Source organism: Colobus angolensis, unplaced genomic scaffold (assembly GCF_000951035.1).
Source record: "Colobus angolensis palliatus isolate OR3802 unplaced genomic scaffold, Cang.pa_1.0 Scaffold220, whole genome shotgun sequence".
Lineage (NCBI taxonomy): Eukaryota > Metazoa > Chordata > Mammalia > Primates > Cercopithecidae > Colobus > Colobus angolensis.
In genome coordinates, this window is record NW_012115378.1 from 5,931,069 (window position 1) to 5,945,548 (window position 14,480).

At 44.6% G+C, this 14,480-nt stretch overlaps 1 protein-coding gene across 1 annotated transcript in view; it reads right to left on the bottom strand.

Moving 5' to 3' along the window:
• RNF125 (ring finger protein 125, E3 ubiquitin protein ligase) overlaps positions 1–6,811 on the bottom strand; it is a 59,790-nt gene extending 52,979 nt beyond the window's left edge. The window contains exons 1-2 of the mRNA XM_011943725.1: positions 6,685–6,811; positions 6,095–6,630 (exon numbers count right to left, since the gene is read on the bottom strand). Of these exons, the coding sequence (XP_011799115.1) occupies positions 6,095–6,258 (164 nt within the window). The 5' untranslated portion in view covers positions 6,259–6,630; positions 6,685–6,811. The remainder of the gene's footprint in view (positions 1–6,094; positions 6,631–6,684) is intronic.
• Between the last annotated feature and the right edge of the window lie 7,669 nt (positions 6,812–14,480).

Consider the following 14,480-nt stretch of genomic DNA (forward strand, 5'->3'; position numbering starts at 1 on the left):
GAGACTCCTTGAGGAACACACACACATGCATACACAAACACAAAAGCAACCAGTCGCCCCTCTTTGGGGGTCCTCTGTCTTCTTCTTCTTTTCTTCTTCTTTTTTTTTTTTTGAGACAGAATTTCACTCTTGTCACCCAGGCTGGAGTGCAATGGCATGATCTCAGCCATTGCAACCTCCGTCTCCTGGGTTCAAGTGATTCTCCTGCCTCAGCCTCCCGAGTTGCTGGGATTACAGGCGCCTGCCACATCCCTGGCTAATTTTTTTGTATTTTTAGTAGAGATGGGGTTTCGCCATGTTGGGCGTGTCTCGAACTCCTGACCTCAGGTGATCCACCTGCCTCAGTCTTCCAAAGTGCTGGGATTACAGGTGTGAACCACCGCGCCTGGCCGTTAGGAGTCCTCTGTCTCTTACTGAGCCACAGAAGCCATGGGCAGGGTCCATCCTCTCATGTCTAAAGTTCTGCTCTCATGCATTAAACGTCCTAATCTCTTTGGCTTTTGGATACTGGTGTGTGCGTGTGATATATGTTGTGTCTACATGTATATATATGTTTACAGGTGTGTTTGTACAGTCTGTGTGGTACCAAACTTACTTCTAAATAAATGAGTACTCACAAATTAACTATCCCAAATGTTTTTCAAAGTTCATATGACTTTAGTAATCTTTGGTAAATCAAGCTAGGATTTCTATTTTTGTTTTTTGAGAACGACTCTCACTCTGTCACCCAGGCTGGCGTGCAGTGGTGCGATCTCAGCTCACTGCAACCTCTGCCTCCTAGGTTCAAGCGATTCTTCCACCTCAGCCTCCATGTGCGCCACAATGCCCGGCTAATTTTTTTAGTATTTTCAGTAGGGACAAGGTTTCACCATGTTGACCAGGCTGGTTTCCAACTCCTGGGCTCAAGTGATCCGCCTGCCTCGGCCTCCCAAAGTGTTGGGATTATAGATGTGAGCCACTGTCCCCAGCAATAAAGCTAGTTTTAAATTGTTGGTTGGCTGGTGTGGTGGCTCATGCCTGTAATCCCAGCAGTTTGGGAGTGCTCATGCCTGTAATCCCAGCTCTTTGCGAGGCTAAGGCAGGAGGATCACTTGAGCCTAGGAATTCAAGATTGGCCTGGGCAACATAGGGAGACCCTGTCTCTATAAAAAAATAAAATTTTAGCAGGGTGTGGTGGGGCATGCTTGTCGTTCCAGCTACTAAGGAGGTTGAGGTATGAGGATTGCTTGAGTCCAGGAATTTGAGGTTGCAGTAGGCTATGATGACATCGCTGAGTAGTTTATTCTTAGATCGTGTCTCTAAAAACAAACAAAATTACTGGAAATAAGAGAAACAATTCTTCAGGCAGAATATACAAAAAAAGCAAGATATGTTTTTGGAGAGAAAGGTTATAAGAATGGCATGAGGCCGGGTGTCGTGGTACACGCCTGTAATCCCAGCAACTCAGGAGGCCGAGGCAGGAGAATCGCTTGAACACAGGAGACGGAAGTTGCAATTAGCCAAGATCATGGCACTGCACTCCAGCCTAGGTGACACAGTGAGACTCCGTCTTAAAAAAAAAAAAAAAAAGAATGGCATGAAGTGTGATTTTTTTGTTAATGGAAAATTAATTTTGTCCAGAAGTTATTTAAAGATTGTTTCAAATTGAAAGAATAAAAAAGGATATAGATAAAACTAAATGAATATAGAAAGTTGGAAATAGAAGAAAAATTCTAAGAGGTTATAAAAGATATGTAAATCTTATCTTGTGTGGTCAAAGCTGACTGAAATTAGATGGACTTGTTTATTAGGCTTTATTTAAATTAGCTTTATTATAGATATATTGATTCAAAAGTAAAATACGGTTTTCTCTTTTGAACAAGACTTTTGTGTATTAGAGATGCGGTCTCGCTATGTTGCCCAGGCTGGTCACAAACTGCTGGTCTCAAGTCATCCTCCTGCATCGGTCTTCCAAACTGCTGGGATTACAGGCATGAGCCACTGCACCTGGGCAAGCATACTTTTGTGAGCAAAATAATTTACCTTTTTCTCTTTGGATTGACAAACTGTTTTTTGAGTATTCTTATTTCGTGGCAATATAGTTACATGCATAAGTTCAGTAACAGTCTGAACAGGACATAATTGGAGACAGTGGTTATTTTACCAAGGCTTTAACTGGAATGTCATACTTAGATACATGATCAAACTGCTTTGAGGGACTGAGATTGACATTAAAAAGCCAATAGACTTAGAAAAAGATTGCCCTGGTACCCTGTGTATATGGTTCCCTTACAAAATTCCTGACCTGGCGGTATGTAAAGAATTGTCACTTTCTTGGCTGGGTGCAGTGGCTCGCTCCTGTAATTCCAGCACTTTGGGAGGCTGCGGCAGGCAAATCACCTGAGCTCAGGGGTTCAAGACCAGCCTGGGCAAAATGGCAAAACCCTGCCTCTACAAAAAATACAAAAACTAGCTGGGCATGGTGGTGCATGTCTTTAACCCCAGCTACTAGAGTGGCTGAGGCAGGAGAGTCACTTGAACCCGGGAGGCGGAGGTTGCAGTGACCTGAGATCACGTCACTGCCCTCCAGCCTAGGCAATACAGCGAGACTCCATCTCAAAATAAATAAATAAGTAAAAAATAGCCAGGCATGGTGGCAGGCACTTGTAGTCCCAGCTACATGAGAGGCTGAGGCAGAAGGATTGCTGAGCCCAGGAGGTAGAGGCTGCAGTGAGCCATGATTGCACCACTACACAGCAACCTGGGTGACAGAGTGAGATCCCACCTCTAAAAATAAATAAATAAATAATAAAAGGAAATAAAGGAAATGTTAAAATGGGGGACTAAAGGAAACTGAAAATATTTCACCCCAAAATGTATTTCTTTGACATATTCCCGTATGCAGGAATAACCCTGAAAAGCTGCCTTTTGTGGAGGAGACTTGTATCTGTAGAGAAAATCTACACTGGTGAAATAAACAACCAGGCTTTCTTGGAGCCACCTCCTTGTCTGTACCTAGGAAATTATTAACTGAAGGTCTGACACCTATGAAGGTCTGACAGAGCAACTTAACACAGGCTCATGCCTATTCTTTCTAGGAGCTGCTATCTATGAAGTTTTATCTGCGTAACTAGACCATCTTTGCCCCAGTCCCTTCTTTCTGTCGCCCTCCCATAACCATGTTCCAAGCCCCTATTCTGGTGTAACCTCAAGATGGTATACAAGCATCAAGCATCTGGCCCTTTCAGTTTTCATAGTTTGTATGACTCCCGTGCCCATATGCACATTAATACATTTGTAGGCCCTTCCTCCCTTGTTAATCTATTAGCAGTTTGTTTCATAGACTCAGGCGATCAAACCTTTAGGGGAAAAAAATCAAATACAAATTTCCCTACAGTGGTCACACAGCTGGCTAGTGGCAGAGGGGAATTTCAAATCCAGCTTTCTATAAGGGCCAGTTACTATTGCATCACAATACAACTTATAAAGTGCTCTGTACATATTCATTCAAGGTACTGTTGTTACTATTAAACTTGTTTGACTTGAAAATCAGCATAAACCACCTAGTTCAGTATGTCTGAAAATGTAGCTTCAATATGGGATAATAAAATACAGAAGGTTCATTTGCATTTATTCATTTTCCAACTTAATTTCAATGGAAAAGAGTAATTCATTTAGAATGTACAAATGGCATTAACAACGCTCATAATCTCTACTGCAGAAAGGACTCTGGTTAACATTTATAAAGTGGAAGGGGCCCAAGTAAGTTTGCCAAAAGGAGGAATATGGAAATTCTGCCCACAGCTAGAACAATGGACATAGATTTGTCAAAACAAAGAACAGTAAAGAGAGGAAAGGCAATTTGTTCAGCCCTTGTAATGCTATTTTATGGTTATTTTTCCAGTTGCTAGTTTCCTATTCACTTTAACAAAGAAAAGATTAAACAAAAAATTTAACATTTTGCAAATTTATATTATCCTTTAGTAGAAGGAAAAATATTGTAAATGGTAAGTTATAATATTCAAAGTCCAAAACAGGAAAACAATCTCCAGTCAGATCATTGAATTAGCAGCAAAGCGGTCTATTCCAAAAAGAATCCTCAAAACGCCCACTGTTTATGTTTTGCACAACTTCAAAGTTTTAATGCTAATAATGATTCAATTTAAATGGAGGTATCTTCAGGCTGTTATTGCCCTAAAATTATCAATATATTTTATGACTCACACAGCCCATCTTGGCTTCCAGATTGGCCTGTGGATATTACGGTAATGAGCTACATCTGGACAGCCGAGCAACAACACTAGTAATCAGAAAGGAGGGTAAATTGAAGCCTCGAGTTTTAAGAACAAAGCTGAAACAACAGGCCTCGAAAATACAGCTACGAAATACCGCCCAAAGCACTCTTTATTTATACACTGTGCAGGCTGCACACTTTTCTCCCTGGCTCACAGGTGGGCAGTGGTGAAAACTGCTTTTCAGATACAAGGCTATAGGTATTAAGGATCACCTAAGGATTCCAGGTGTGAGCCATCATGCCTGGCCTCTAAACTTCTGAATGCAAGTGCACAACATGTTTTTAAGGACTACCTAAATCCTTTCGAAAGTGATCCTCAAAAGTAATAACGCTGTTTCTTTCTTCTTGCTAAGCCAAATGCTGGTACATGCTACCGTGGTATCGCAAAGGTCTTCATCATACTATAGTTATCCTTCAAAGGACACTAAGTAGGCTTCCGCTTCTGATCTGTGCAGACACACACACACACACACACACGTATCCACGAACAAAATTCAAACCAAAGAGAGAAGGCTGGGTGCAGTGTCTCACACCTTTAATCCCAGCACTTTGGGAGGCCGAGGTGGGTGGATCAATTGAGGTCAGGAGTTCAAGACCAGCCTGGCCAACATGGTGAAACCCTATCTCTACTCAAAATTCAAAAACTAGCCGGGTGTGGTCGTGGGCACCTGTAATCCCAGCAACTCGGGAGGCTGAGGCAGGAGAATCACTTAAGCCGGGGAGACGGAGGTTGCAGTGGGCGGAGGTTGCAGTAAGCCAAGATCGCGCCACCGCACTCCAGCTTCGGCGACAGAGTCAGACTCTCTCTCTCTCTCTTTCTCTCTCTCTCATACACACACACACACAAAGTAAACAGAGAGCACAAATTCACAGATCCAACTCCACCAGTTACTCAAACACACATTAAGCATGTGCCAATTTTATATAGGAACTTTGTTTTTAAACTCTTCTTAGAAACGACCACGGCTTTGCACCAACTTCGAGTTTTAGCTAAGTACTATGCCGTTTTGAAAAAGTTATTTTACTCTGTAATTTCTGCCGGTTTGGAGAGACGGTGCGTAAAGCAGGTAGTCTGCCACCTCCTGTCAACGTTGTGGCTGGGTTTTGAAGGAGTACATTCAGGGGCTTGCGGCTAACGTCCAAGCCCCACCCTAGCAGGTTGTTTAACGACTGTGGAAAGTCACTCGGAAGCTCCAGTTTGACTTGCTCTTTGAGGGGATGGGTGTCTGTGTTGGGAAAGGGTAGCAGGGATGGGGGTGGAAAAACACTTTGCACAGATCCTTGTTTGCTTAAGACGAGCCTCTGTGAGCATTCTGGGAACACGTGCACAGCTCCAGCAAAACAAAACGGACCCGGGTTTCTGGGGCAGAGGGAAGCGCAGCCCGTTCCACCGTGTTCAGCGGGGTAACTGAGCTTTGAGGGAGCCCTTGCCTTGCAGTTGGAGCTCGTTTCTTTTTCGTGCCCGGGCGAGCGAGCGCTCGTTCTCCAGCCAAGAGCACCCTCCCCTGTTGGCGAGCCCTGGCTCTGGGCGGGACCCGTGCCTGGATCCCCTTCTCTGGAGCTCCGCACCTGGACTTCGGGAGGAGGCTGCGCAAGGGGGCTACAGGGCCCAACTGTTTCTTTTTTCTCCTCCCGAAATCCTGTGTCACCTTCCGACCGGCGTTTTCCCCGTGGCCCCGCACCCGACGGGTCCAGGTTTTTCTCTGCAGCAGTTTCCTAAGGCGCTGTCTTCCGTCCCCCTCCTTCCCCACACCATGCCCTCAGCTTCCCGACATCGCCCTCCTTGCGGGGGGGGCCAAACCGAGCTCCCCTGGCACTTACACGTGGCCACAGCGGGTCCGGACAGGCTGGTGTAACACCTCAAGGCACACGGCGCAGTCGAAGGACGTGACGGGCAACTCCGGGTCCCCCCTGCGCTCCAGGGCCCGCGGGGTGGCAGAGGCGGGAGCCGATTTGCCGCTGTCGCTGCTCAGCACGGAGCCCATCGCTGTGCCTCTCGCCCAGACAGCTGCCAAGCACTCAGTGCCTGCTGCAGGGTTGTTTTGTTGTCGTGCGGTGGAGGAAGGAAGTCCCGGCCCAGCTGCGATCGCCGCCTCCCAGCGCGCGCAGCTCGCGCAGCCCAGAAGCAACCTCCGTCGCTGCGCCCAACCCTGGTCTAGGGCAGGGCAAGTGCGCGGCCGCGGGGCTGAAATCTTCGGCAAGCCGCCTAGGTTAAGGCGCGGAGGCGGAGGCGGAGGCGGAGGCGGCAGCCGCCCGGTGCTCTGTCTTGTGGTATTGGGAGGATTGAAACCTGAAACCTCAACTGCAGAGAAGAGGACTTGAGGCAGTACTAAACCTTCCAAGCTATCACACACAGCCTGTTTCCCCACTGCTTGAGGCAGTACTAAACCCTCTAAGCTATCACACACAGCCTCTTTCCCCACTGTCAGAAGTTAAGTGCGGGCGTGGCCATGCTTAATGGTAATCAGAGAACAGCCGCTTATAAGGTGATGGATAGGACCATCCTCCACTGTTGTAATCACAATAAGCTGCAAAGATTGAACTATGACCTATGATTGGACGTCTCCTAAGACGGTGCTATCATTACTCTGTCATCCAATCAATAGTCCGTTAATGGAGAGATAGCCTGGGTAGTGGAAAGAGTTCTGGAGATTCGGATTCCAATCCTACCTCTCGTACAGATATTTTAGTGCTAAACCCTGCAGTCTCCAGTTTCCTCTGCGGTTCAGGATTTCCTCTGTTGTTTGTACTCTCCCCATCCCGCCCTTTAAATGTGATCAGCCGGGCGCAGTGGCTCACGCCTGTAATTCCAACACTTTGGGTAGGCCGAGGCGGATGGATCGCTTGAGGTCAGGAGTTCGAGACCAGCCTGGCCAACATGATGAAACCCCGTCTCTGCTAACAATGCAAAAATTAGCCGGGCGTTAATTCACACCTTTTACGAAGACTTATTTCGTGCCCACTGTACGCTAGACTCAGTTCTAGTGATGGAGACACAACTGTCAACAAGCAAACAAAATCCCAGTTCTCACAGAACTTACTTGAAAAAACAAAACCAAAACTTTACTTTGAGGTAATTATAGATTCGCATACAGTTGTAAGAATAGTACATAGTATATAATACACATATACAATAATATATAATGTAACACATGGGATATAATAACGCATATAATACATGTATGTATTTAACAGGCCATAAACTTCATCCAGTTTACCCCAGGCTTTACTTTTAATTAGGAGATATAGGCCGGGTACCGTGGCTCACGCCTGTAATTTCAGCACTTTGGGAGGCTGAGGTGGGAGGATCACTTGAGCACAGGAGCCAAGATCACGCTACTGCAATCCATCCTGTGCGACGGAGCGAGACCCTGTCTCAAAAAACAAACCAAGCCGGGGCAGTGGCTCACGCCTGTAATCCCAGCACTTTGGGAGGCCAAGGAGGACAGATCACCTGAGGTCAGGAGTTCAAGACCAGCCTGGCCAACATGGTGAAACCCTGTCTCTACTAAAAATACAAAACTTAGCTGGGTGTGAGCTACTTGGGAGGCTGAGGCACGAGAATCGCTTGAACCCGAAAGGTGGAGGCTGCAGTGATCCGAGATCATGCCACTGTACTCCAGCCCGAACAACAGAGGGAGACCCTGTCTCAAAAAACCAAAACAGGCCAGGCACAGTGGCTCATGCCGAAGTGCTGTAATCCCAGCACTTTGGGAGGCCGAGGCAGGCGGATCACAAAGTCAGAAGTTCAAGACCAGCCTGGCTAACATAGTGAAACCCCGTCTCTACTGAAAATACAACATTTCTTTAGTAAAAATTTTTGTACTAAAAATACAAAAATTAGCCAGGTGTGGTGGCACATGCCTGTAGTCCCAGCTATTCGGGAGGCTGAGGCAGGAGAACCGCCTGAACCCAGGAGGTGGAGGTTGCAGTGAGCCGAGACCACGCCACTACACTCCAGCCTGGGTGACAGAGGGAGACTCTGTCTCAAAAACAAACAAACAACAAACAAAAGGAAGATATATGTAATCAATCAATAAACAAATAAACAAAATCAGATAATCAGAGCCATGAAGAAGATAAAACAGTAACTGACAATGAGGAGAAGAATAAACTCAGAATAATTTTTGGATGAAGTGACATTTGAGCAGAGCCATGAATAATGAAAAGAAGGGAGCCGTTCAAAGATTTAGGGAAAAGTGTGGTGGGAACAGTGAATGAGACAGGACCAAAGAAAGGAAAGATCTATGGAGCTGGAGCATTGGGTGGTGGGGGGCAGGCGGTGGTGGGAAATAAGATGAAAAGATAGTTATTCCTATCTTTGAAAGGAAAACAAAAACCTCCCTTTCATCCCACTTATGCCTCAACTCCTGCCCCATATCCCCTTCAAGGCCAAATCTCTTGATCTGATCCTCTACATTATGTCATCATTTCTTAATTATTCACTTCTTATTCAGTCCATTCTGGGTTCTGAACCAACCTCTCCACCTCCATCTGTCCAAAAACTGCTTTATTATCATTGTCACTGGTGATGTTCATGTAACTAATTCCAATAGATTCTTTTCAGCTATTTTTGTGTTTGACCCCTCAACTATTTTTGTCAGTGCTGACCATCCACTCCTGGAAGCTCTCTGACTTTCCTTCTTCTTTCTGGCTATTGTTTCTCTCCTTTGCCAGAGTCTCCTTCTCTACCGGCTCTGGGCTGGAGATCCTGGGATTCTGTCTTAGGACCTTTTCCCTTCTCCTCTCTGTTTCCCTCTCTCTCAAAAATCACACAGGTTCTGTCACTATTTTGGTTCCAAAGACTTTCACATCTTTATCTCCACCCCAGGCCATTCAAATGCCCAATAGCCCAATAGCTTACATGACTGACCATTTGACATAGACACCCTCAGCCCAATGTCTCCAATAATGAACTCATTATAGCAGCCACCACCTCACCTTCTCCAGCGGTTGATCTCTCTGTTAGCAAATGGCACTGTGATCCACTTTATAGCTCAGTCTAGACACCTGGAAGTCATCCTTGATTTCCTCCTCTTATTCACATTGAATCAGTCATAATCACAATCCTGCCTCCAATATGTATCTCAATAGTTATTTTTTTCCCGAGATGAAGTCTGTCTCTGTCACCCAGGCTGGAGGAGTACAGTGGCACGATCTCAGCTCACTGCAACCTTTGCCTCCTGGGTTCAAGTGATTCTCCTGCCTCAGCCTCCGGAGTAGCTGGGATTGCAGGCACATGCCACCACGCCCACCTAATTTTTTTATATTTTTAGTAGAGACGGAGTTTCACCATGTTGGCCAGGCTAGTCTTGAACTCCTGACCTCATGATCTGGCTGCCTTGGCCTCCCAAAGTGCTGGGATTACAGGCGTGAGCCACCACGCTCATTTTCTTCTATTTCCATAGCCAACGCTTATTTTAAATCACTGCATTCTCTTGTGTGACTTATGGCAATAGTTCCTAACTGCCCTACCTGCATCCATCATTGCCTCTCTCCAGTTTATTATCCACATGGCAACTAAAGTGATCTTTCGAAAAGCAAACATCTTGTGTCACCCTATGCACAAAATCCTTTAATAATCCTTTTGTGCACCCTATGCACAAAATCTCCTAATCCTTAGGATTAAATTCCAAATCCTTAATATTATCTAAAAAGTCCTGCAAGAGGCCCGGTGCGGTGGCTCAAGCCTGTAATCCTAGCACTTTGGGAGGCCGAGACGAGCAGATCGCGAGGTCAGGAGATCGAAACCATCCTGGCTAACATGGTGAAACCCTGTCGCTACTAAAAAATACAAAAAAACTAGCCGGGCGAGGTGGCGGGCGCCTGTAGTCCCAGCTACTCAGGAGGCTGAGGCAGGAGAATGGCGTCAACCCAGGAGGCGGAGCTTGCAGTGAGCTGAGACCCGGCCACTGCACTCCAGCCTGGGCGACAGAGTGAGACTCCGTCTAAAAAAAAAAAAAAAAAAAAGTCCTGCAAGACCTTACTCTTAAATAACTATAATCAGTTAAGATACTTTTGATGGCAGAAATCAGAAATTCAACTAAAAGTGCCTCATTCAATAAGGATGTTTATTATCGCCCAGCTCAGTGGCTTACACCGGTGATCCCAGCACTTTGGGAGGCAGAAGCAGGCTTATCACGAGGTCAGGAGTTCGAGACTAGCCGGGCCAATGTGCTGAAACTGCATCTCTACATTATACAAAAATTAGCCGGGCATGGTGGCACACACTTGTAAGCCCAGCTACTCAGGAGGCTGAGGCAGGAGACTTGCTTGAACTGCAGAGGTGGAGGTTGCAGTGAGCTGAGATCACGCCACTGCACTCTAACCTGGGGCAACAGAGCAAGACTCTGCCTCAAAAAAAAAAAATATATATATATATATATATTTATTATCAAATATGGTAAATTAGTCCAGGGGTAAACAGTTCCAGAGATGTCTCAGCAGCTCAATTATGTCCTCACAGCCTCAGCCCCTTGCCATCCTCAGCATGTCTCCCTTATGGCTAAAATAGTCACCTCTATACACAACCTTCAAAAACAAAAAGGAAAGGGTAAGATTTCCCACTTGTAGCTCTCTCCCCTTTTATATGGGAGAAAAATGCTTCCTAGAGGCCTTCCTCTGCAGATTTCCCTTCCTATCTCATTGGTCAAAACTGGGCACCATTGCCATCCTAAATCAGTCCCTAGGAAAAGAGAACGGGAGCACTCTAATTGGCTTAAATTCATTATTTATTCCATAGGACTTGGCATCTCAGCTGTCTGAAACAACATAACTAGGGTTCTTATACCAAGAAAGGAAATGAAACAATCGGATGGACCAACAGTAAGGTTTTCCAAAATAACTATTTTTCCACTTCCCAGGCTCAAGTGATCCTCCCATCTCAGCCTCCCAGGTAGCTGGAACTACAGGAGTACGCCAATATGCCCAGCTAATTTTTTGTGTTTTTTGAAGAGATGGAGTTTCACCATGTTGCCCAGGCTTGTCAGTCTTTAAACTTGTAGATGATAAGGGTGATGATGATAACAGTGATGGTGATGGTGTCAGCCTGAAAATAAATTCACAATTCCATTTCTAATCCCTGAAGTATATCAAAAGTATAGATTAGTACAAAGAAAATTTGAAAGGCCTATAATCAACATCCTGTTACCAAGAAGACTAATGTATCTCTCAATCAATCCAAAAATAAACAAAGCTACAGCTCTTTAAAACATCTAGGAAAATACGTACTTCACTTATTTATTTCCATGGAAGGGATGAAAAGAAATTAGTTCATAATTTCAAGCAGTGTTGAAGAAATGAGAAAAACATTCCTATATTCTTTGAAGTTTATTTATCAACAAAACTATTAGGAAACCTGAATGTTCATCATAGAGAAATGTTTTGTAAAGTATGATAAATTCACTCAATGAATAGATAAAACAATGTTAAAAATGTTTGGCCCACCATTTTTAGGTCCATTAGAAAGTATTTCATAAAGTAAAAAAAAGTACGTAGACAAGATAATACATGGATATTTACTGTAGTGTTGTTTGTTATAGCAAAATATTAGAAACACTTTATTTTTGAGATATTTTATTTATTTATTCATTTCTGTGTTTATTTTATTTTGAGACAGTGTCGAATTCTGTCACCCAGTCTGGAAAGCAGTGGCTCACACATCACTGTAGCCTTGACTTCCTGGGCTGAAGCGATCCTCCTACTTCAGCCTCTTGAGTAGCTGGGACAACGGGCACATACCACCATGCTCAGGTAATTTAAAAATGAGTTCTTTGTAGAGACAGAGTCTTGCTATGTTGCACAAGCTGGTTTTGAACTCCTGGGCTCAAGTGATCCTCCTGCCTTAACCTCACAAAGCACTTGGATGACACTCATGAGCAGCCAGCTAGAAACATTTTAAATATTCACCAATAGGTGACTGGTTAAATAAATTATGGCTATCTCCAGATTGCTGTGAGCCGAGACTGCACCACTGCACACCAGCCCGGCAACAGAGTGAGACTCTGTCTCAAAAATAAACAAACAAATAAATAAAGGCATCTCCATACAATGGAATACTATGCAGCCATTAAAAAGCAAGGCAGCTTTATAACTGTCCTAGAGAAACCCCTCTGAGATGTATTAAGTGAAAAAAGCAAAGTATACAACTGTATTTATTGTACAGTATCATTGATTTTTTGAAAGACTATACATGTGCACACACATAGGTATAAGTGTTTATGTGTATGTATAACATATGTAGATACACAATATGTATATATACTGTTTATGCATATTGACTTTTTGAAAAGATACACAAGAAGTGAATAACTGTGGTTGTTGCTAGGGAGGGGAACTGGTTCCTGGGAAACAGGAATGGAAAAAAGACTTATGCCGTATGATCTTTTGTGCATCTTGAAATTTGTACTGTTTGTATGCAGTGCCAAGTTAAATATTAATAAATAAAAATTAATAATTTTAGCCAGGCATAGTGGTATGTGCCTGTAATCCCAGCTGCTCAGATGGCTAAGGTGAGAGTGTTACTGAACTGAAACTGCTTTTGCAAAATTATGACTGAGACAGTGAAAGAGATCTAACTTCATGGACTCCATCTTGCTTCTAACCTCCAAGTTGTCCTTGTTCATTTCCTGGGCATAGGCTGAGCCAACTTTGGGAGAAACTTAGTTTATAGTTTAAAACAAAGACAATAACAGCCCATTTCCAAAGCAGACCTCCTTACCTGGGGACTAGACTGCCTTTGTAGGACTAACATTAGCCACAAGTTTAGAAATGATGGTTTAGGAGTCATGCAGCTGGAGGCTACAAGATTCTAACCCTCCCTAAACTGCTCCTCAGATGAGTGCTTGAGACATTTTCCAGACCCTGCACTGAATGGATCAGCTGGCACCACCCAGATCAATAAACTGGCTCACCTGATCTTGTGGCCCCACCCAGGACCTGACTGAGTGCAAGAAGACAGCTTCGACTCCCTATGATTTCATCTCTGACTAATCAGCACTCCTGGCTCACTGGCCTCCCCTCTCTGCTGTCAAATTGTCCTTAAAAATTCTGCTCCCCAGGGAGACTGATTCGAGTAATAAAACTCTGGTCTCCCATACAACTGGCTCTGCATGAATTACTCTTTCTCTGTTGCAAATCCCCTGTCCTGATGAATCGGCTCTGTCTAGGCAGAGAGCAGGGCGAACCCTTCAGGCAGTTACAAAACTGGGCCTGTTTTGCCCACACCACAGTAAGCCAACCATGAACATAATGAGTTTTGTAGCAGAGAAAGAATTTATTTATGTGGGCCGCTGAGCAAGGAGATGGGAGAACAGGTCTCACATCTGCCTCCCCAAAGATGGAGTTTAGGGGCATTTATGGGATAGAAGAGCTGGGTGGTGTAAGGCATGGGGAAAGATAATTAGGCATAAGGAAAAGTGAGGTAATCAGTGTTCTGTAAAAGTGTAGTCTAGATTTTTGGCTCTTCATAGGACGTATGTTCAAAAAATGGCAGCATTGGCCGGGCACAGTGGCTCAGGCCTGTAATCCCAGCACTATGAGAGGCTGAGGTGGGAGGATGACCTGAGCCCAGGAGTTGGAGGCTGCAGTGAGCTATGATCACAACACTGTACTCCAGCCTGGGTGATCCTGTCTTTACAAAAAAGAGAAAGAAGAAAGAAAGAAGGAAGGAAGGAAGGAAGGAAAGAAAGAAGGAAAGAGAGAGAAAAAAAGAGAGAGAAAGAAAGGGTAAGAAAGAGAAAGAGAGAAAGAGAAAGAAAAATCAGGAGAGAGGGAGGAAGAGAAGGAAGGAGGGAGGAAGGGAGGAAGGAAGGAGAGAAAGAAAGAAATTGCGAGAGGGAGGGAGAGAAGGAAGGAAGGAAACAAGGAAGGAAGGAAGGAGTTAGGAAGGAAGGAAGGAGAAAGGAAGGAAGGAGGAAGGAAGGAAGGAGGAAGGAAGGAAGAAAGAAAGAAAAAGAAAGAAAGAAAGAAAAAGAAAGAAAGAAAGAAAGACAAAGAAAGAAAGAAAAAGAGAGAGAGAGAAGGAGAAAAACGTGGCAGCATTAGCATGATCTGAGGTGGAGCTCTCAGCCCTCTGATGTCAAAAGGTCACCCATCAGACATGCGCGCAGGCCCAGTTGAAGGATCAGTGGTCTCACCTGGTTTGAGCTGAACCAAAGCTGATTCTATGTTCCTGAAAAACAACTTAGGCAACCGTTACCTTTGTGAC